The sequence below is a fragment of the Quercus suber genome, unplaced genomic scaffold (genome assembly GCF_002906115.3).
Source record: "Quercus suber isolate HL8 unplaced genomic scaffold, Cork oak 2.0 scaffold_63, whole genome shotgun sequence".
Classification (NCBI taxonomy): Eukaryota; Viridiplantae; Streptophyta; class Magnoliopsida; order Fagales; family Fagaceae; genus Quercus; species Quercus suber.
The window spans coordinates 630,645-653,914 of NW_027069528.1; the positions used below are offsets into that span (position 1 = coordinate 630,645).

The following is a 23,270-nucleotide window of genomic DNA, read 5'->3' on the forward strand; positions in this document are numbered from 1 at the left end:
TAGTACTCCGTAAGCAAAAAAGAAAAAGAAGTTAATAGATACCTAAACTCTATGGCCAAAATGGGATTTTATCCCTTTCTCACAAACCTTTTAGCAAAATGCCCCATGTCTAAAACTAATTAAGAATATGCTCCTGTTTTGAAACTAGATTTTTAGAAAATCAAGTTTCAAATGTAAGACTTAATTTTTGGACAATCGAGTTATAGCGAAATTGAACTTAGAAAAAAAAAATTTTGGAACTCGAGTTCCATTCAAAGCATTTGAATATTTTCTTTGAATGGAACTCGAGTTCCACAAATTTTTTTTTAAAATTTTTAGTTCACTATAACTCGATTGTCCAAAAATCGAGTTTTTAATTGAAACTTGATTTTAAGAAAATCGAGTTTCAAAATAGGAACTTTTTCTTAAATAATTTCAGACAAGGGCATTTTGTTGAAAAGTTTTGGCCTAAACTCTAGTGATGCTGCTGCATTAAAGACTTCAATCACTTTAATAAGTTATATTTTTCTCTCATTATCATAATTCATAATTTTTTTTTTGGGTTCTCAAAGCTACGTGTGTGTGTGTTCGTTCTTATTTAAATTTTATTCTTATTTTCTATTTTTGGGGGGTTCTTAATTAGGTGGCAGATAGAATATAACAACGTGATTTTGTTTATATAAGAGAATTTAGGGTATTCTCTAACTTTAAAGTTTGAGGAAATTGCTAAAAATCTAATAAAAAAGTAGTCATAAATAATTTTTGACATTTACAAGAATGTCGAATAACATCTTGATATATAATTAAGTTGAAATGCATTGAGAAAAAAAATATTATATCTTTACTTTCATTTATATTTTGTTAATAATGAATAAATATTAGTGATATTTTTTGTGGAGGGAAAAAGCCCAAAGCTACCTAACGGACCCGGAACCGCCTGTTAAGGACTATTGCATTTCCGAGGATTAATAGGTGGTTGGGGCGGCCCATCTAAAGTAGGAAGCCCAAAAGCAGAAGGGGAGTGTCGTCCGAAGAGGTCACCATTGGTCCGAGGATGTCTTGATCCTCGGCTATAATGAGCCTTGATCAAACGAACGTGTGGAAGGTCCGACTAATCTTCCCAACAGTCCCAACAGCAATGATAGATCCTGGGTGGATCCGGAAATGATCAGAACTAAAAAATATCTGAAGGAAAAGCTAGTACCATCGCATTTAATGCGCTGCAACAGCTTTTCTGGCCGCATTTATGTGGAGAAGACCTCTGAACAGTGCAACCTCAGTTACCGCCACTCACAAAGAACTAAAGTAGACACACGACATGACATGCACTCGAGTGGATGCATGGATGAAGGACAAGTGGACGATGGAGATGATAGGAAGGGATGCTATATAAAGAAGAAGGGTCCCTGATAATAAAGGATCGGAAAAAAGAGAGGGAAAGGGAGAGAAAATCTTGACTGTAGCTCTGAATATTGTAATCACGGTTCATTCAATAAAACGCCTCTTCGGACATTCATTCATAGAGTTATCTAAGCTTCAGTTCACGTTATCGTCACTGCACGTAACCTAGCCAACTGTTCTGTACTTCATATCCAACCCAGCTCTTTCGATCCACTCTCTACAAATTCATTATTCTGGGTTCGTTGGGCCTTTAACCCATATCCTTTGGGCTTGGGCAACAAAAACCGACCCTACATTTTTCATGTATAATTAGTCTTGAATCTTTGAAAACTTCTTGTTCTTAAATGGTAATTATTTTTTCATGCTTTGGTACATCTTGGAATAATTATGATGAAATCCTACTTCTGTACCTTCAAAAGACTTAGTCTCACAGTTTGTTAGAGTGAAGAAAATATGATCATGTTTGAAGACTAATTAATCAGTAGATAAATGTGTTTCAAGAAACTAAAATTTTTTATTATTGACTTTTACCATCCTTCCGCCAAAGTAAGATCATGATGAATTGGTCATGAAGATTTGAAAATTGCATTCTACCTGTTAAAAAGTGGAAAAACTCCATATAAGTCGGTATAGGACAATTTAACGCAGCGACAAGAGGCCCATGCATGTTCCAAAATGCTTCCAATCACTCAATACTACTATACCATGATGCAATATTGCAATGGAAAATGAGTTTATTATTGGCTTCCAACAACATTTAAGCACTTCGATCTCATTGCATGCTTAAAAAAAATGTTATCTTTACTTGGGCTTTGGCATTGGCATTGGCTAAAAACATTTTTCATGTGTCATGTGAAAGTGACCCATTACAGAGAAGTCAAGTTATTAATTCGAGTGGTATGGTTATTGGCTTATCACATCACCATCATCATCAATTAATAATTAGTTGCTTCTTTAACAATATTAATGATTTCAAGATTTGTTTTTGATTGTTTGTTTTTTTTTTTCCTTTAATTTGGATGATAATATTGACTGTCTGCCACTTTGAACGTTATATTCAATCAAGACTGCAGACGATTTGCCGAAGTCTCTATTTAATTTATTAATTCATATAAAAGATTAAAAGATTGGGTTATATTACAATTTGGCTTACAACACATTTAAGATACTAAATTTCACAAATTGTTGATTTGTGTGATTATAAGTGGTGGACATTTTCTAACTTTTTGTCATTACTGATTACATGGAAATACCACTTTTCGTCAACCAATCACAGTCGCACAAGTCAGCAAGCTATGAAATTAGATATGAAAAGAAGTGTATGTAATATTGTTGACTACTTGGATTGTTCATGGGGGATGAAACAACAAAATATTGAGAAGAGAATCAACAAGATATTGCCCTAAACAAATATTATTCAATTAGGTATGCACTCTTTTATTAATGTACAATTGGTCCTTCATTTTAACATTCTTAAATGCTATTCGCATAGCGGCAATCCTTTCTTATTTCTCCATCAGCTCCTGTAAGTGGGTTATTCTCTGATAGCAAGAGCACAGCCTTAGCAAACTGGTCTTGGAAATAGCCATTATCAGCAGCAAACTTTTCGACATAAGGATATGTTGTTGGGTCAGAGGTGAGTTGTTGATCCACAATGAGTAGGCCCTTGTGGCCTAATAGGTTCTTGTAGTACATGTTATCTAGTATCATTGGTGTTTCACGATCGTTCCTTGCATAAAGAACTGCCTTTGGATCAGGATTTGGCGTTGGGCAACGACCCTTTAAGTATTCGGCGTATTGAGGATCCAAAGTTGGGTCGACTGTGGGGTAGAGTCGGTGTACCAGATTAGTGCAGTGAGTTCGACCCACTGAGTGAGCTCCTACGTAGGAAACCAAGCTAGTAATTAGACAAACAAAAATATGGGTAAAACTTAGATGCGGTACATTAAGTTTTAATTGTCTTTGAAAAAAAAAAAACACTATTTGTGTCCTATAGATCAATACAAAATGTTTGAAATAGGGGAACAGTAATGTATTATATCTAAAATTCTGTACTTAAAATTTATTTTTTTTACATCATCCCCTATTTTTAGGATTTGGTCTATTTCTTGGTTTTACTCTTCAAGATTTTATGTGTATTATGAAGGCCCATCCAATCAAACCCAATGGGCCATCAATTATGTTTTGGGTATCATGTTAACGAGGGAGGCTTAATATATTTTGACACTTAAGGCTATTAATTTTTGTAGTTAAATTTTTGGGACTAAAGGAGCCTTAGGCCCAGACCTAAAGCCAGCCTGAAGGTTTAGACCGAAATACCAGACATAATGTATGTGTAATTGCGAGATTGAGATTAAAAAAAAATGATGGTACCAAGAGAAAAGAAAAAATGCCATACCTAGAAGAGCAACGATTCCCTCAACATCGAGTCCAATGGATTGAAAGCGAGAAAGCACTAGAGTGATGCTATCGTTGTGATTAGGGAGGGACTCTTCAACAAAATTTGCATAACTTTCCTTGCTATCCCTCCGCCCAGTTTTCATTTCAATGCGTGGTCCTCCTAACTGTAACATGGCCATATGACAATTAAACAATATTTTCTTTATTTTATTATCTACAAGTCAACGAATAATATTTATATGTGATACTTCTTTACTTAATAAATATTAGTGATAAAAAATTCAAATAAGATAATTTATAAAAAATGTTATATATAGTTTTAGATTTATATATATATATATATATAATCACAAATAAATTAATCAAAAAAAAAAATTCATTGGAATTAATTGGTTTGTTTTACTTTAATAAAACGGTTTAGTAGTTGGGTTGCTTTAGTTAAGTAAAACTATTGGGCATAGATTTCGGTTAGCTTAACTATTAAAATTTATTGTTGTCAAAGTGCTTGAATCTTGTATGTTTATATTAAAAAATATTTAGTGTTTTAGCATAAAGATAAAAAACATGAATCATAAAGTGGAAGGTTACAGGTTCAATAAATAAATAAATAAATATATATATATATATATATATGTATGTATGTATATAAAAAACTATTGGGTTTATTATGTTTTGGGTATCATGTTAACGAGGGAGGCTTAATATATTTTGACACTTAAGGCTATTAATTTTTGTAGTTAAATTTTTGGGACTAAAGGAGCCTTAGGCCCAGACCTAAAGCCAGACTGAAGGTTTAGACCGAAATACCAGACATAATGTTTGTGTAATTGCGAGATTGAGATAAAAAAAAAATGATGGTACCAAGAGAAAAGAAAAAATGCCATACCTAAAAGAGCAACGATTCCCTCAACATCGAGTCCAATGGATTGAAAGCGAGAAAGCACTAGAGTGATGCTATCGTTGTGATTAGGGAGGGACTCTTCAACAAAATTTCCATAACTTTCCTTGCTATCCCTCCGCCCAGTTTTCATTTCAATGCGTGGTCCTCCTAACTATAACATGGCCATATGACAATTAGACAATATTTTCTTTATTTTATTATCTACAAGTCAACGAATAATATTTATATGTGATACTTCTTTACTTAATAAATATTAGTAATAAAAAATCCAAATAAGATAATTTATAAAAAATGTTATATATAGTTTTAGATTTATATATATATATATATATTAATCAAAAAAAAAAATTCATTGGAATTAATTGGTTTGTTTTACTTTAATAAAACGGTTTAGTAGTTGGGTTGCTTTAGTTAAGTAAAATTATTGGGCATAGATTTTGGTTAGCTTAACTATTAAAATTTATTGTTGTCAAGTGCTCGAATCTTGTATGTTTATATTAAAAAATATTTAGTGTTTTAGCATAAAGATAAAAAACATGAATCATAAAGTGGAAGGTTATAAGTTCAATAAATATATATATATATATATGCATGTATATAAAAAACTATTGGGTTGCATGGTGAGTTACAAATAGTTTTAACTTAGTCAGAGTAACCTAATGTTCTTTATAACTCTGAAAAAAAAAATATTGTTTCAAAGGATCAAATTAAAAAAAAGAAATATATATATATATATATATGTTTATATAATTGATTGTGACTTTGTGGGAGAGAGAAAGTAACGAGCAAATGCACCATGACAATGCCATCTCTTGCGGAAAGTGCAACAATATCAGCACACGAAACTGTCAAAGGGCATTTCTTCTCAAGTGCCTCTTTGATTGTGCTAACGTACTTGAAATTTCTCATCCCAAAGCTCCTTTCTGATGCCTGTTCCGATTCAATACCATTCACTGTCTCTAACAACAGAGATGCATCGCATGACTACACCAACAAGCAATAACTTTAATTTGTTAACAACTTAATTATACTATAAGTTAACCACTTCATATATATTATTATTTTGTACATATTTAAATGACAATATACCTTAACCATGCAGTCATGGAAGAGATTTCTAACCCATGAAACTGCTGTATTGCCATGTTCGTTGTACAAGTCAGTGACTTCTTGCTTGATGATATCTTCAGCATTAGGGCAACTCTCAGAATAGTAATTTAGCAGAAGATCACCTTTACCTGTGTCAAAAATTCCATTTATAATGAATAACTAAGAAAATAATAAGGCCACTGGTTATTTTGTTTGATGTATAAGACATTATTAACACTATAACTACGACCATATGTTGCATAAGATTGAGAGTGCAAATGAAAGAACATACACAGATAAAAATGAAAGAGTAATGCTAATGAAAGAAATATGAAGCTTGGGCTAGAACGAAGCTTGTTGGTGGTGGCCATCTCTCTTATAATTAGGTATAACTCCAAGGCTCTCTGTGATCTCTATGAGCAAATTGTCAAAGTCTTATATAGAAATGCAGTGTGCTCTTGAAGCGTGCAAGATGAAATTTTATTAGTAGTATTTTACTCCACTACCACTAAGCCACATTATTCTTTGACCTTTCGGCAATAATCCTCACGCGCATGGCCCTACCTAAAGCAACTATTCTGGGAAAATTTTAAAGGAAAAAACATTATTGACCTATTAAAAGGAAATGAAAAGAAAATTAGAAAGAAGAAGAACATAACAGATTAATATAATTTATTTAGCTTAATTAAACTGCCTACATTTACAATATATAATATATATTTTACTTTTAGAGATAGTAGCTCGAACGTTGTTCCTCTAGATCTTCAAACATTTTGTGTATGAAGAGATATTTATTAATTAAATTATAAGACTTTTGGTACTTTTGTGTATGCATATATTTATAGTACAAAGTGTTAAATAGTTACTATTACTATTCAACTGTGTTACAATATATCCATTTAGAGGAAGTGAGGAACATATAAGAAATAAAATAAATATGACAACTTTAATAAAAATATAAAATGGAAATTGGGTTTCGTGAGTCGTAATGGCTGAAGAATTCATCATGGTTCTGGAAAACAAGAATGTGTTTAATAATATGGTTGTTGTTGATTGAATATTGAAATGATAACGTGGTGCTGACCCCAAAAGATACGCAGCGCAAGTAATTACTGACTAGCCAGCCCAGCCGCCCCACTGCGCTGTCCATTTTAGGCGAGATGTGATGGGAGGTTGAGTTGGGGCTAAGATTTTATGATTGCCACAAGAATAAAAATTAGTTAGCTAGCTTTGCAATAAATGGCTGCTTCATTACAAGTTAGTGTTATTACGAAAAAATATTAGCCTTTGAAATTGGAGTACCATGTCATTGACCAATGATAAAAATCTTAGTGGAACTAATAATTAGATCGATATGAAAACCAATAGATCTCTCACTTCTTAACCACATAGGGCCAATTTGGTTTGCTAGCTAGTTTTTTCTTTCTTCTAGATGAGTAAGTTTTTGGTATTTGAGAGATAAGAAAACACAGAAACAGTTTCACATATGATTAGTGGGTAATCATGTTCGATAATAAATATAATCGATTCAATCACAAGTTGTGGTTATGAGTGTCTTTGGCTTATCTTACTCAGCTCAGTTTTAATGGTATAAATTTTCTAATGAAAAAATTGGAAGTCAATGCAAAATGTGATAACTTCTTCTTTAGCCACAAGTTATTGGGTCATATTTCCTATTAATATTTATTTTGAGAGAGTTGATCCGTACAATCTCCTTACAGATCTAGAGACAGCCTAACAAAATATATGGATCAAGATTTGTTTTTTTTTTTTTTTTTTTTTTTTTTTTGCTTTTTTAGCTCTGCTTTATTCTATATTTAAGAGCATTCACATCCCAAAATTCATCACATCTTATTTTTTTCATTTTAAAAAGTTATTTTATTAATTATACCAATCATTTTATAATATTTTCAGCATCTCAACTTTTATTTTACAATACAACACATTAAAATAATATTTTTACACAATAAAATAATATATTCCAAAACTCAAATAAAAAAAAACCAAAAACCTGTGAGAGAGAGAGAGGAATTGATAAAGTAAGTGAAATAAAATATTAGTTTTTATTTTTTATTTTTTTATTTTTTGAGAATTGAGCTACAGTGCAATTCTACCTTTAGAATTGCATTGCAGCACTATTGCAAATTTTTTTTGCAATAGTTGTTTTTCAAGTTCGGATGTGTGGGGGGTTTGGGCTTTTATGCTAAATTTTCCTTACATATGACATATGACATTCCCAATGTGAATGCTCTAGAGCATTCAGGGGAGATGGATTCTCCATTGTTAGCATTATCTTGAAGAAAAATAAATGTCAAACAAGTATTAGTTGTTCCTAAATAACATTATCCTTCTCTAAGTGTAGATGCCATTCCTATCTTTGACTAATCATCTAAATGTATAATTGCTATTATGGAATTCAAAGTTTTGAGAATGGGTTAAGTCTTCTCGATCTTATCTATATATTATTTTATAGAGTTTAGTTATAAAATTGTTGTAACTTAAAACTACAACTTTATTCAATATCTTTTTATTGGAGGTGAATTTTAACAAATCCACCATTGGATTACATCTTCTTCTTATATCCTTTGTACTTGCAAAATTTTTAGAAAATTAAAAATTAATAGCTGTGTCATCAATAAATTTTTAAATTGCAAATTTTTGTAATTTTAAATTACGCATAAATATAAGCTCATATATCACATAGTAAATAATATCTAATTGACACAAAATTTGACATGTGTATTAAGAACGTAAAAAACATATAATTCAACGGTTAGATTTCAAAATATGTAGTAATATTTTTTTATTAAATATGGTTTAGTTTAGGTTATAACTAATTTTGTAGTTAAACTTTATCTTGTTTTATTACTCCTATCTCCCTGAATTCGAAGTGAAATAAACATACCTCACCATGATGTAAAATTCGTCAACAATTTTCATTCTATTGGAACATTTACAAACATCTACAAAAGACTTTGCTACACAAAAATCTGTTTAATTTNCTTTACCGTTATACTTCCTCTTTTTTATATTTTGACTCTTCTTCTACCCATTTTATTTTTTATAAATTTGATATCGTTTTTCCATTCAATCCATATTTTTCCCACACAAAAATGTGAGTACTCTCTCTCTCTCTCTCTTCCCTCTCTCTCTCTCTCTCTCTCTCTCTCAATTAATTTTTGTTCTTTCTTATAACTCCAATTAAGGTTGATGGTGTTTTTTTTTTTGTTTTAATATGTGTTTTGGTATTGTGTGTGTGTGTGTGTGTTTTTTTTTTTTTTTAATATCCCATCATAAAATCTTCTATTTCTCTTTTAGAGCTTTGGTTGAATTTTAGTTTGGGTTAATACTTAGTTTTTTTGGAAATATGAATTTAAATATGCCTACCAATTATTATAAAGCCTATTATTATAAATCATTATAAAGCTTATTATTTATTCCTTTAGTTTCATTTTAATTTTGGCTAAGTTGACATTATAATTTTGTAATGAGTTTTGATTATTATGATAATTTCCTTATTCCTTAAGAGATGAGAAATTTGAATAAAAAATTTAAACTTATAAAGTTTAGTTGTATATTAAGCAAATATAATACGCTACAATAGAAGTTAGAAAAATATGGTTCACCTTAAAAAAATATTAATCAAGCATAAAAATAATAATAATAAAATGATATATTTGTAGAGATAAAAAGATAAAAAAAAAAAAAAATACTTGTAGAAATCTTTTTTTAAAAATAGACAATATGTGAAGTAATAGTTACTTTTTATATATCGTACCTAATTACATAATATTTATATTCTCACACATCACGTAGAGTTGTAGCTAGTAATAATAAAAACATAAGAAGAGAAAAATGATCATATTCTATACCTTGAAAATTTCTATTTTGACCTATGGTTAGTTAGCTACCATCATGTTGTCCCTTTGGGTATTTGAGAACCCCCTTCAACGGGACATGCGAATATTGATGAAAGTTCAAAGAATACCATGGGGCCTTCGAGGGGGTGATCCAGGGCAGCCGATCTCATTAGAAATCATTTAAGCCCACAGCTAGCTAGGTGGGTTTTCTCTAAAGGCTGGACTACACCAATATTTTGTCGAACTGTGGGTTACGCAATGACTTTAACTCCATTTTTTTTTTCATTTTTTTTTAATTATTATTTTATTTTATTTTAATCCTTGAGAAACAAACACATAGAGGGGAGGGAGAGGAATGAGGTTCTAATACAAAGGTATACTGCAAACTCCATTTTTGTGTTAAAATTTAGAACAACATCCCCTCTCTCTCATGTGTGTGTTTGTTTGTTTTGTTTTTTTTTTTTAAGATAATTATCTCATATTACTTAAATGAGTATGTTGTGTGTAGTATAACTTATTTCATTTTCCTTTAAAACGACTTAAACTTATTTGGGATAAGCTTATAGGAACATTATATTAGAACTTGGTTCAATCTAGCATTTACATGAATACAAATAATATGCTTAAACACATTGTGCCACTCCCATGGATATTTGTGCTTATTAGGATTGTCTACAGGTCAAGTTTGGGCTCTACCTGAACTCGACCAAATTCTGGCGGGTGGCAGAACAGAAGACCCACCGTCGATCGATAGTTTCAATGAGTTGGATAGAGCCATTTGTTCCACGTCATATTAGTTTTGGTTGAAATCAATAAAGGTGGCAATTATCTTGATTTCGATGGAAAGTGATAAAGATCTGGTGAGATCTTGTTAGATTTGGTGGAAATCTTATTGGATCTAGCAAGATCTCTCAACGAATTAGCCAAAACTTATTGAATATAGTGGAAAACTCACTAGATCTAGCAAGATCTCATTGGATTTGGTTGATATTTTACCGGAGGTTGGTAGGGTTTTTGGTTAGGTTAGTTTGTTCGGATGTTGGAGGAGAGAAACCAAACTTGACCCGTTGGATCCAATTATGAAGCTGCTGACCCACAGACGATTGTCACAACCGCTAAATTGGATTGGTTTCAAATTGGTTCCAGTCAGGTTACTCGGGTGTGTTGATTTTTTTGATCCCTTGGACAACCCTAGCTAGTACTTATAGTTGATTATAGGAATCTACTCGTAAGAGTGTGGTAGACCGTAAACCTAAATCTTTTTCTTAAACACATACCAGGAAGCAAACTTTTGTGTTGATCATTTGGCACTAAAGGGCAGAGTTCTCTTATAAAACTCATGCTTGTAATAATCCGGCCCCCTTATTTTTGTATTTGTATCTTGTACAAACCATAAGAAAATACATCCTTTATATGTCTATAAACAGCAAATGCCTCTTAATTATTTTACAAATATATTTTTCTTACCTTTTCAACTAAAGAAAAAAAAGTCTAATATCAAAAAATATTTTTATAATGTTGAGGCAACAAGTCGGGGATTGATGTGCAATTAAAATAATATCAATGATGATCGTGTTAAAATAATGTTGTACTAAACTAATAATCAGTAATCGCAATCTACCATTTTAATAGATTATAAATTTTATTGTGTCGCCATCATTTTTTAAAAATTTAAAATAAATTCTAATTCAGTAATTTGATTAGACTTCGAAGAGGCCACTCTAAATATATTTAGTGGAGTAGGGGACCCGAGAACCCAGTTCCAGAAGAGACTTGGACAGGCCCAAGCATTGAGAACAACATAAAAAGTGGCCCAAAAAGCCATGATTTCCCTTTTTTGGGTAAACAAAACCATAATTTCCAATGGCCACACAACCGCTTCTCTTTTCCACACATAAATGTGCATTCAACTATTCACAAATATGCTTTGGAGGTTGCACACAGAGCAAGATATGCTTTGGGCAAGGGTTTTAAAGCAAAAATATTGTTCTGGTAGGAGAGCTAGGGCCACTAATGTAGATCGTCTCCCGTGTTCTCAGGTTTGGACAGCTATGAAGAGAGGTAGGGAGGTTTTCAACAAAGGTAGTATGTGGCTGGTTGGTAGAGATAGTAATCAGAGTTTTTGGTATGGGAATTGGATCAAAGGGGGTCCCATTAGGCATAGGGTCCTAGGTCCGTTGAGCCGTGAAGCTGAAATTCTTGAGGTAAAGGATGTTTTGACTGATTCGGGTTGGGATTGGGATCGTATTCCCTTTGTGCTGCCTGTGGACATTAAGAATTTGATCCTAGCTCCGCCGGTGTCTATCACAAGCAGAGGGTCTGACAGATTAGTCTGGGCTGGTAGTACCAGAGGTGGGTTTGAAGTTAAGAGTGCCTATAGTTTAGCTGACCATAATAGCCACATGCCTATTGTGTCTACGGGGTGGATTTGGAAAATTAATACCTTACCTAGAATTAAAACCTTTATTTGGAGATGTGTGCATAATAGTATTGGTGTTAAAGGTTGCCTTGTGAGGAGGGGGATGGGGATTGATGATTTATGCTCTATTTGCCAAGAAGATAAGGAATCAATTTTACATGCTCTTCGAGATTGTGCTCGTTTCAGGGCTGTTTGGCTGCAACTAGGTGTTAGGTACACGAATCAAGCCTTTTGGGGTAGTGATCTTCAGGAGTGGTTAATATTGAATGGAAGTAAGGGTAGCAGGGCGATGTATGGAAGAAACCATTGGAGTATGTTTTTTTCTTTTGCTATTTGGATGATTTGGAAAGGTAGAAATCAAACGGTGTTCTCTGGAAAGGCTCAGAATCCGAAGCTTTTGATTGAAATTGAGAATCTATACACTGAGTTCATGTACTGTTTTAACTCTCCAAGATGTCCCGTTCCTAGGGTGGTAGTTGCTTGTCGTTGGGAGAAGCCTCCTGAGGGATGGATCAAGTTAAATATGGATGGGTGTGCGGCCAGTAGTTCGGGCTTGGCTGGCTGTGGAGGAGTGGTGCGTGACAGCCATGGGGAGTGGATTTCTGGGTTTTCAAGACATATTGGGATCACGAATAGTTTTGTGGCTGAATTATGGGGTTTAAGGGATGGTTTATTACTTTGTAGTAATTTGAATATTCCTTATCTTATTGTAGAAATGGATGCTAAATCCATTGTGGAGATCTTTTGCAAGCCGGGTTATGTAAATGATGTGATTTCTCCCATCTTGGATGACTGCAGGATGCTCATCTCCAAGTTCCAGCAGGTGCAATTTAAACACTACTTCCGCCAATCAAATCAATGTGCAGATGCGCTTGCAAGGTTAGGTGCTAATCAAGACTTAGTTCTTAGAATTTTTGAAAGTCCGCCTGTGGATGCTTTTGTGTTTTTTGATCAGGACAGCAATGGCTTGTGCTTTAACAGAATGTGTTCTGTGCCTGCTGCTTCCTTTTAGTTTTTGTTATCTTTTCCTTCACCAAAAAAAAAAAAAAACTATTCATAAATAAAAATAGGTGACCTTAAAAAACAACACATGATCATAATGCACATAAACTCTTATATGAAGACAAACCGACTAACTAAAGCATGGAATACCATCATGTGGCTCTTGGGACACTTCTTTCGCTAAAAGCCATGTTCTACTTATTCTTCCTCAACCCACATCATGGTAGGCCCCGATTCTCATTTCTTGACCTCATTTTCCCTTTTGCCTTATCTCTTTCACCTTGTTTTTTTTTTTTTTTTTTTTTTTTTTTTTTGGGTGCAATTATTGGAAAGACAGAAGACTTTTAAAGCCCATAATTCTATAAGAAAAAAGAAATTTTACTTCACTCCCCTCTTAAATGTAAGGAAAGTTTAAAAGAACTAATACTCATTGTGTATATCGTTCATATACATTGTTACTGTTGATGTTTTATTATAAATCTTTGTACAAAAGTTATGAAAATCATACATGCAATTATTAATTGTGTATATCGTTCATATATATATATATATATATATATATTGTTAGGGTTGATGTTTTATTATAAATCTTTGTACAAAAGTTATTAAAATCATATATGCAATTGTTAATATGATGTGTACATAGTGTACATTATTGAATATGTAACAAGATTTTTCCGAGATAGAACTGTGAAAAATGTATGATATACTTTTACACCTCTAATATACACACACATCATAAAACAACTATTTTTACAGTTGCAGTTGTCGGTGAAATGCAATCTACTCTCAATTTTTGTTGCTTGGTCCCTCTACTATACTGCTATGATGTTTGTGGGATTGAACAACTTTGAACTAAGATTCCTGCTCATGAATTACTGATGCAACAGTTCTAGCCCAGAGCTTGATATGTTTCTTCATATCATCAACTGTAGAGGCAGTTGGAATCTTTAAATTTAGAAGTGGAGAGTCGGGTCTGTTTATGAGCCATGCTTCGGATAAATATGGCCTTATAACTCTCTTCTCTTTCCCTTCTTCAGTTTCATCATCTTTAGCTACTTCAGCATCATTAGTGAGTTTGCTGCTTTGTTTATTTGTGTGTGCAAGTCTTTGCAAGCCTGGGACTACACTCATCATTCGTGGGCTTAAGTGTTCTTTCTTGAATATGAAACCAAGATCCATGAACCCCTTTACTTCTTCAAGTTCCAGATCCCCCAAGGTCTTGCAACTCATGGATTTTTGTAATCTCCTTATTGCATTTGCGCCGGAGTTTCTAAGACGTTTAGGACGTTTTTGAGTTGATGGTGATGATGAATGTGACCGATTCAATCTTGTTGGTTTTTCCTTCTGGCTGGTTTTTTTCTGTGTGTCTTCATTGTTGGAATCATCCTTGTCACAGCAACAACAAGAGAAACACAGTCAGAGAAGTGTAAGCCTGAAGTAAAAATTAAAAATTAAAAAAAAGCCACACACAGAGACAAGTATATGTTTTAGTACCGTTGGAGAGCTTGGAGATGAGTCTGACAAGATTGCTTCATCTGCAAGAAGTGATATGTCTGATGAAACTCCCTCATCTAGAAGAGATGAATATGCAAGAGACACAGAGTTGGGCTTAGAGGTTTCAGGGGTTTTTTGGTCTGAGACTGTTTCTGAGAAAAGAATAATTTGGTGAAACCAAAGACGATCCATGGCTCCTACAAGACATATAGAGTAGTAATTGGCCATGGATGAGAGAGAACTTACAGAAGTGACTGACTGGGAATCCAAATCTCTGTAATGTGTAGGGGATGTGGTTGTCATCTAATGATTTTTATTATCCATATTTTTTTTTTCAGAAACGAACATACACAAGTTGTTGAAATTAATAATGAAAAGTAGAATGGGACAACTTTTGGGCGATTGAAAATGTGGCCTTGAGTCTTGATTCCCTTAGTTCCACATCTTTTACATGTTAAATGACTATCTTGCCCAAAACATTGTGAGCACAATCTCATATATTGTCAATAATTTTTTTTTCATCCAATATATGCATCATTTCTTTTATAATAGTATAAATTACATGATCGGATTGATACTCATCTATTTTATATAAGAGTGAGGTTGCGTATAAATGATGCATGAGATACATTCTCCGGTATACAACACAAACTCATCACCCTTCTCGACAGCAAGTGATCCTAGATATGTAAGTCCTTCCATGACCATCTCCACAAAGCCTATATAAATTAAGTTCTATAATGTAGCTAGGTAATCCTTCTTTTTAAACTCATCCTCACAGCAACATTTACAGTTGGTTAAGTTCGATCAATTGCTATACCCAGTTACGTACACGACAAAAACACAGATGACCCATTGTCAGGAAGGAAATGGAACATAAGTGAACAAATTCATTATGTGAATGGCCATTGAGAACATTAATGACAAAACTTTATGTTCAATTGCATTATTGAAAGTCCATTATTCCTAAAATTTGTTAATTTCGAAATTGACAGTAGCAAATTAGAAAGGGGCTCCTCCTCCCCTTTTTAAATAAAGACAAATAATAGCCAAAAGCCTTGTAATTCAATTAGTTAGTACTTCCTGACGTTTCTAATTGAGACATTCAAATTTTGAATCCTCACATCCCCATATATATATATATATATAGAAAACACAATAGAGAATAGAAAAAATAAACACACGCAAGCTCAATGATATAGGATGAGCAACCATGCACGCTACATTAGACAAGTTACCACACAACAATATAACAATGTCAGAAATATAATAAATTTCACAATATGTCAAGGTTACATATCATGACTAGTGTAACATTACTTTTACTTAGACTATCTCTAACTTCACACTTTTATTGTGTATCTATCACAATTTACTTTCTCTATAGTTGTGAAATTTGTAATTTATCTAGACTTACCATTTATTGGTTATGATAACATGGTTTAAATATGTTTTGCATTTATGAAAAACGGCACACAAAACATAGTCGTCTACCCATTTTTCACATAATCACCGTAAATTTTAGATTAGTCACCGTAAGTTGTAGAATGGTGAATTATAATTTACAAAACACTGCTCTATCTCTCTCACACACATACACACACAAAAGCAGATCTCCCAGTCATCAATAATCTACTCTCTTCTCACCGTCGAGAGTTCTACAATGACAGGCCGGGATGGACGTGTAGATGAGCCAGCTGCCTCTTCTCTCACTATTTCATCATCTTCTTCTTCTAGGATTTCCCGTTTCCTAATGCTGTCGCTTGGTACAGATGTGGGTCTTAGGAAAGAAGAAAATTCAGTGGCACTAACCCTTCTGGGACTCCATTCTGCAGACAAAGAAGTGCGAGGAGATTGCAAGAATAGTTGTTGCTTCCTCCTTCTCTCCCTTACGTCAGCGTGCCATTGCCTTATAATATTGGCCATTTGCTCTTCTAGTACTTTACTCTTGAAGTTAGATCCCATCTGTGAACAAGCACTTGCAATTTGTTATATATGTGCTAGATGTAAAGAAAGTGTGCTACATAAATACCAGCAATGGGAACTATTTTTAAAATGGTTACCTGTGTAACAAGTGCATAGAGAGGAAGAGTAATGTAGCTGCAAATTACTTGAACTGCCACCCTGAAGAATAACAGGAAATTAGAATCACTAATAGGTTTATTTTATAATTCGATAGTTGGGTATGAGGATTTCAACTCTTAGACATCTCTATTTGAAATAAAAAGAGGTGTCAGTTGAACTACAAGACTCCTCGTGAATCATTCATAAGTTGGGATCAAGATGGTGGAGCAAAGGATTCTAATGTGTTCATGTCTCCTAACTAAATTACCGATAAACCCATGATATGGTTGTTACATAATAAAACTAATGTCAGTAATTCAGTAATTCACTCAAGTGAAAGTGATGATGTTCATATTCAAGTAATGAAAAAAGTTGTTCCTGACTTTACTTACTATGAAGTTACCAAAATGTAAATCACAGGTTACTAAATAAGTGGTAGGCTGTTCTTACGCTAGCACAATCCTGGTGATAATGATCGCAGTGCGGTCGTGGTAACAAGAATTGAAACCAAACTGTATCTGAGAAAGAAGGAAAATAGAATTGAAACCAAAAGAAAAATATATTAGACATCTGATATTGCCACACAAAAATTTCCAACACCAGACCTTCAAAGTCCAAAACTATATGGTGTGGAAAATGGAAAAGAATAAGAAAGAAAACTTACTGTAACCCAAATGAAGAAGGCGAACTCGAATGCATTCTGAGAAGGTCCAGAAAAGTTAGTATCTATAATATCTCAACTCTTCTTATATTATTACTTTGCTTTCATGAGGGGGAGGAATTACCACAAATAGAGTATAATGTATAAGAGTCAAGACAAATCCTGGGTGCCCAAACCAGAAGTAGCGATCATTTGGTCTCACAAGAGGGGTTCCTATAATTACATTGTTCTGATCTTTGGTTTGAAGAGCCATTCTTGCAACAATGACTTCAAGTTTGGCTCCTAGAACGAGTACAATCTACAAAAGCAATTGGAATGGGAGGGAAACTAAGAATCAGATGGAAATTATTGATGCAACACAAGGTGGTTACTATGTTGCAAAATGCTTACCAAGAGAGGAATATAGGATACCCAGAGAAATACATTCCAACCTGGTTGAGTCCAAACAAATTTCAATGAAAATTTATTTTTAGTAATTGATAAATTAGATTGACTTTCAGAGGAAAAAAGAAAACCAAAGGGAACAATATTTACGGTACACATCCAGGAGCATCAAGAGAACAACTAGAAACCACATTAGAGGGCTGTCAAGACAAAAAGAAACACATTAGTGGAGAGAAATTAAGCAATTTCATAATCAATACACATCAAAGGTGTAATGTACAATTTTTGTTCCATAAAATTTAGTTGTTTTGGGAACAATAATATTTAGAAAATCAACAACCTGATGCCGACCACGACTTTGAAATCTTCTTCCAAGGATCGCTGTATATAGTTTTTGAAATTGAAGTTGTCAAGCCTGCTTGATAAGTGAGTCTGAAATTTTTTTGAACAATATACACCTTAGCAGAAGCACTTTGGTCCCATATTATTTTTATTTTTGTGTGTGTAATTATTCATAAAATTAAGAAAAAGTTGGAACTTGAAAGCTCATTACCGAGATGAAACCATGTCTCAAAGTGAGATAATCAACCTTTGCTACTGAATGAATGAACTGTCTGAAGAAACATTTCTGCCCCATTTCACAACCCAAAGTGTTAAGGCATTAAAACTGTAATTTAAATCGATTACATGGAGATATATAGAAATGCAACTCACAATCCATAGCTGAAATGATGTTTCTGTACAAGTAGTCAGGTGCCGTCTTCCAAATGTTGTTTGCCTTGTAAATCTGAATCGATTAGGATCTGATCATCATTGAAAATATTATTGATCACGACTTATATGATGTGGAGTAATCAGGTTCAGGTATCTAGTAAAATGAAACTCATGCAAAATTTGATGACTTTCAATGATTTCAAGCATTTAATATTTTATTTAATTTCCTTTTTTTTTTTGGCACAATAAAAAACGGAGTCTTTCGCCTTTTCGGTATGGACTCATCGAACTCACATCACGTGACGTGAAGATAATGAGTAATATTAAGTATACCACTAGAGTCTTGTAAGATTGATGCGAAGCCTTATAACTTAGAGTTATTGTGTGTGTGTGTGTATATATATATATAGAGTATTACTGCTTCATTAACCATGGTTGAAAGTCCATCCAAATATTAAGTAAAAAAATTCATTTTTTTTTTTTTCCGTAAAAAAATTCATATGAATTTACTAATACAATAATTATCTAATTTCAAAGTATATCTTTTGCTTCCATAGATTAGATCATTTTTCTTTCGTTGACACTGTATTGGGGAATTATTACGAAATGACAACAAATGTATATTGTAATCCTTTCTTGCCAATGGGCTTACAGTTCAATGGCATCCTTTCTCTTCCCCCTCCCCATTGTCAGGATGTGAATGGAATTAATTAAGGTTTAGGATATTTTCAACCTCTTCAAGTTATGAAATCCCTAACCCAACTCAACACAATCTATTGCAGCTCTAGAACCAACCCAACCAAACCTAACTCACAATAATCAGATTAAGTCAGGTTAGATCATTAGATTGGGGCCCTTTTATTTGGTCTAATAAAACAAATTGGGCTTTCAAGCAGTGATGAAGGCCGGCATGGAGGCAAAATGTTGAGATGTGGACAAGACACAGTGTGACTGTGAGATCATAGATCATAATTGATGAGAGAGTGACACCATGCCAAAGAAAGAGAGCTGAAGGGTGAGACTAGTGGTAGGGATGGCAACAGAGTAGGATTAGATCAAGAGTGCCTTGTTGCCTTTTTGGGGTGGGGAAAGACAATGCAAGGTGGAAAAAGGAGCGAGGCAAGTCAAGGTTAGGATAGATTGAAGGTATTTTACCATCCCTAATAAGGTGGTTTGGCATTTATAAGAAAGAGATGAAAAATAAATGAATGGACAGTTATGAAAATGCTAAAAGAGAGAAAAATAAGTTTTTTTTAGGTGAGGGTAATAGTATATAAATAAAATAAAATATAAATAATATATCCATACAAAAAGGATTAAATTATACTTTAAAAAACACAATGTAAATATATATTAAATAAAAGCATATATTTACAAATTAGAGATGGGATGAGACGGGTCAAGGGGGTAGGGAATTTTTGCCATTCTTAAGCAAAGGAAGGTTTGTACAACATGAGCAGTGGGAGGGGGTGTGTGAAGGGAGTGAATGTTAGTTGAGATGGGAAAAGAAAAACAAAACTAGGGTTAGGACTTAAGGTGTCACGGCGGTGTGAATAGTGTAGCTATAAATAAATCGTATACATATAATATTAGTATCGTGTGCTGAGTTGGATTACTTTAATTGAAAATTTAGCAAACCAAACCCAAGTCCACCTGAGTTCAAAAAAAAAAATTTAAGGCCCAACTCAATCCAATAATTCACAAAAACCAACCCAAGGTGTTTGATTGGGCCTTGGTTCATCTAGGTGGGTCGGGAAAAAAATCTTCATATTTCTTCAACGACCTATTAAACCCGGTAACTAACAGTGTCTATGTTTTGAATCAGTCGCAGACGCGCAGTCAAAGGTTATTGCCATAATGAATACTGGCACATACTCTTTAAGGTCAAGTCGTGTAAACTACTACTAGAGATTATCGTGGCCAATTTGATTAGTGTAGGTCTAAAGCTCAACTTGGAAGTTGGAAATACGAAATTCAAGACTTGATTTGTGTAGACTGTAGAGTCTTTCTTCACCCACCAAAGGACAAAAAAATTGATCACAACAAAAGGAAGACTTTTTTGGGTAATTTCTAGAGCTAAAAAATGATGGGTTATTTTTGAGTCATCGATCGAAAAATGATGGGATTTTTACTTCTCATGAATATGCTAGCTTTTCGTACTGAATGGTTTAGTTTTTCTTAGGAATTGAATTCTGTAGACCTGACCATATATGGATTTGCTTATTACGCTTGCCATGGTTGCCACACATCGGTGCAGGGGCCACAAATTGGCGGTGGGGGTGAATGGAGTTGGTATATAAAACCAAAAACGAAATGTCACCAAACTCATTAACATTATATGTGTCTGTGTGCCTCTTTCACTTTCCTTTTTTTTCTTTGTGTATATATAGTCGCAGTGGTAGCTCTATGGGTGGTCACAGGACCACCCTAACTTGTAAAAAAATTACATATATATACTTGTCAAAAATATATTATATGCTAAACTAACTTATTGTGATTATCCGAATAAAAATTATGACCACATTGACTTGAGAATTACAAAAATTTGGGTTAAAAAAAGAAAAAAAAGTAGTGCTACTACATTCACAATATTTTTACAATAATTTTACAACAAATCTAATGTAGTAAGTTGTTATTGATTCTAATTTGAGTCAAATACTAATATTTTTTTTTTTTTACCCACCAATAACAACTTTTTGCATAAGATTTATTGTAACAATATTGTGAACGTAATATTACTCAAAAATTAATTCCGCCTCCAAACATAATTATTAATCCTTTTTTTTTTTTTTAAGTTTAAATAACGACAATAAATATTAGCTCAAATAATAACAAACATAAACCAAACAAAAACAAGACAAGAACAAACAACAACAAGCGAAAAAAATTATTCAACAAAAAGCCTATTATAAAACAAAAAGATAAAATTTGTAATTCGTTCAATCTATTCAATAAAAATATTTTATAATTTCATTTTTTTTGGAAAAATGGCACAAAAAAAAATATTGTAGTAATTTAATTTTTTAGTAACTACCCTAAAAAATATTCTTAGAACGGCCACTGTATACTCGTGTTAGACTGTTAGCGCATTAGCTAATTAATAAAAGACAGAGTGAATCATGATTCATGAGAATGAATTTAAAACATACCATTGGCAACTTGGTACTCTGTTGTTTGAGTTTCTTTCTCCCAAGCTTCCCAGCGTCTCATCTATTAAAACAGATAGAGGAACACACAGCCACACGACGTTGAGTTTCAATTGTTATTAAGAAAGCTTTTCTTTATTTTGCTATTTCTAGATGGGCATGAAAGCGGAATAAGCATAGTTATACCATATATATCAAGGTGTTTGTTTTTTTCAAATGGACATAACGGTTTGAAGATGGGAAATTAACATGAAAAAATACCATAAAATAAGTTGACTGGAAAAATTAATAATATTATATAGCTGAGAGGAAATCCCAAGTTTAAGCAAGCTTTTTACCTTGGCCCTACCCAAAGCCAGAGTGAGAACAGTATAAACGATTTGCATAATTGCTAACACGAAAATGAATATGTGAAGCTGATGAATCCCATCTTGTGACATTAGAGCAACCTTTCCCTGCAAATTAAATCCCATTCTAATTGTTAAAACGTCTTTTTTTCCATTCTCAATCGGTAAAAATGTAACTGTGAAAATTATCGTAGCATTACTCAATTAAGAAACATACGCTTGGACAAGAATCAACTGCACCAACATCAGGTGGAGGACTAGGAGGAACATGATCAATTTCATCTTCATCCAGTACTCTTCTATGGGGTCCCCACCACAAATCATTCATCGACGACAAATTCCAGGTCATTACTTTTGTGAAGTGCTCGGTTCCTACTAGGTTTTCAGATTCGGAATTAGTCTGTTTACGACATGGGAGCATGATGTTCCCAGCGCCGCTAGGTACACATATTTTAGAAATACGTTCCTGAGTTACTGCCAATAAGAGGGACATAAACCCCAGAAGCATCAACTCTGTACAAATCAATCCCACAAAAAAAGATCAATTAAAAGTTAAAACCTTATAAAAGTCTTATAAAGTAACACACATAAATACAAGCATACTATAAACAACATAAAATTATACAAAACATGTATATTTATTTTGATTGCACCTGATTTAAGCTTCTCCAATGCATCGTTCAACGCGGTTTTCCTACGCCTCTTTAGCCACTATACGTGCACCATTAATTTTTTGACATTAGCTTCAAGTTTATTATATATATACACCCAAAATAGTGGGGCAAAAAAAAAAAAGGATCTTAATACATAATATATATACTTACGTGGGATAGGAGATGGATGATGTGTTCTAGGATAATAGAGATGAAGATGAAGAAGAAGCAAACTGTGGCAAGTGCCCATGTCGGAGTGAATTCGAGAGAGGCACCGGACGAGCCTCCGGCCGCCATGACTTTCTAGTGATTGCCTTGTTAGAGGAATGATTTTTCTTCAGTTGAATAAACCATAAGTGTGTTGGTTTAGACTTGATGAGATGGTGAGAACTGAGGAGCCAAGACTTGTTCTTATAGGCATGCCACATATATAACGAAATGTTGATTTTGGATTCCTCTTATGTTCACAATTTTCTCTGCTTTCACACTCAAATAACCCATTTAAAAGGTTATTCAAGGGACAAACATGTTATTGAAATATAGTACAGTATGTATTATAACTGATGTATGCAAATCAAATTTAATATAAGGTCGGTCAACCGTTTGATTGGGAGTCTAAAAAATTTAAAGAGTTTGAGCTCTCCGTATATATGATGATTGCCACGTGGATATATATGACAGGTTGTGACGTGGCATTTGACTGTCTATTTTGATGTGTGATTTTCATATTCATTGTTCTTGACCTTTTTTTCT

General features: G+C 33.4%; 3 protein-coding genes across 4 annotated transcripts; all 3 read right to left on the minus strand.

The window, feature by feature from the left end:
- Positions 1 to 2,754: 2,754 nt before the first annotated feature.
- On the minus strand, positions 2,755 to 6,202 carry LOC112030894 (peroxidase 21). Of its 2 annotated transcripts, none has more exons than XM_065772743.1 (5): positions 6,063 to 6,202; positions 5,771 to 5,919; positions 5,477 to 5,665; positions 3,779 to 3,944; positions 2,755 to 3,260 (listed from the first exon to the last, which is right to left on the minus strand). In XM_065772743.1, exons 1-5 carry the CDS (start codon positions 6,139 to 6,141, stop codon positions 2,854 to 2,856), a joined length of 990 nt encoding a protein of 329 aa, XP_065628815.1. In that variant the 5' UTR covers positions 6,142 to 6,202; the 3' UTR covers positions 2,755 to 2,853. The 2 variants fall into 2 exon arrangements, with proteins under 2 accessions (XP_065628815.1, XP_023919338.2); XM_024063570.2 differs by lacking the exon at positions 3,779 to 3,944 and adding an exon at positions 4,667 to 4,832.
- Positions 6,203 to 13,734: 7,532 nt separating this feature from the next.
- Positions 13,735 to 15,086, minus strand: LOC112030904 (uncharacterized). The gene is made up of 2 exons (XM_065772744.1): positions 14,549 to 15,086; positions 13,735 to 14,440 (listed from the first exon to the last, which is right to left on the minus strand). Exons 1-2 carry the CDS (start codon positions 14,849 to 14,851, stop codon positions 13,907 to 13,909), a joined length of 837 nt encoding a protein of 278 aa, XP_065628816.1. The 5' UTR covers positions 14,852 to 15,086; the 3' UTR covers positions 13,735 to 13,906.
- A 712-nt stretch (positions 15,087 to 15,798) lies between these two features.
- Positions 15,799 to 23,051, minus strand: LOC112030903 (MLO-like protein 3). The gene is made up of 15 exons (XM_024063580.2): positions 22,689 to 23,051; positions 22,518 to 22,575; positions 22,082 to 22,377; positions 21,856 to 21,972; positions 21,521 to 21,581; positions 18,372 to 18,460; positions 18,211 to 18,285; positions 17,998 to 18,089; positions 17,808 to 17,857; positions 17,664 to 17,704; positions 17,398 to 17,571; positions 17,277 to 17,312; positions 17,063 to 17,130; positions 16,612 to 16,672; positions 15,799 to 16,513 (listed from the first exon to the last, which is right to left on the minus strand). The coding sequence occupies exons 1-15, from the start codon at positions 22,812 to 22,814 to the stop codon at positions 16,181 to 16,183; spliced, it is 1,677 nt and encodes a 558-aa protein (XP_023919348.1). The 5' UTR covers positions 22,815 to 23,051; the 3' UTR covers positions 15,799 to 16,180.
- Positions 23,052 to 23,270: the final 219 nt, after the last annotated feature.

Bases quoted from the DNA above. Each gene is read 5' to 3' on its own strand.
- LOC112030903 (XM_024063580.2), bottom strand. From the start codon at position 22,814: ATGGCGGCCGGAGGCTCGTCCGGTGCCTCTCTCGAATTCACTCCGACA. The intron at 18,461-21,520 runs GTATGTTTTAAA...AATGATGATCAG, and splicing joins AGAGTACCAAGTTGCCAATG to ATCCTAATCGATTCAGATTT. The intron at 16,514-16,611 runs GTAACCATTTTA...GCTTGTTCACAG, and splicing joins TCTATGCACTTGTTACACAG to ATGGGATCTAACTTCAAGAG.
- LOC112030894 (XM_065772743.1), bottom strand. From the start codon at position 6,141: ATGGCCACCACCAACAAGCTTCGTTCTAGCCCAAGCTTCATATTTCTT. The intron at 5,920-6,062 runs GTATGTTCTTTC...TTTTTGACACAG, and splicing joins ACTCTTTCATTTTTATCTGT to GTAAAGGTGATCTTCTGCTA. The intron at 3,945-5,476 runs GTGCATTTGCTC...GCCATGTTACAG, and splicing joins CAAGAGATGGCATTGTCATG to TTAGGAGGACCACGCATTGA.
- LOC112030904 (XM_065772744.1), bottom strand. From the start codon at position 14,851: ATGACAACCACATCCCCTACACATTACAGAGATTTGGATTCCCAGTCA. The intron at 14,441-14,548 runs GTACTAAAACAT...TGCTGTGACAAG, and splicing joins CATCTCCAAGCTCTCCAACG to GATGATTCCAACAATGAAGA.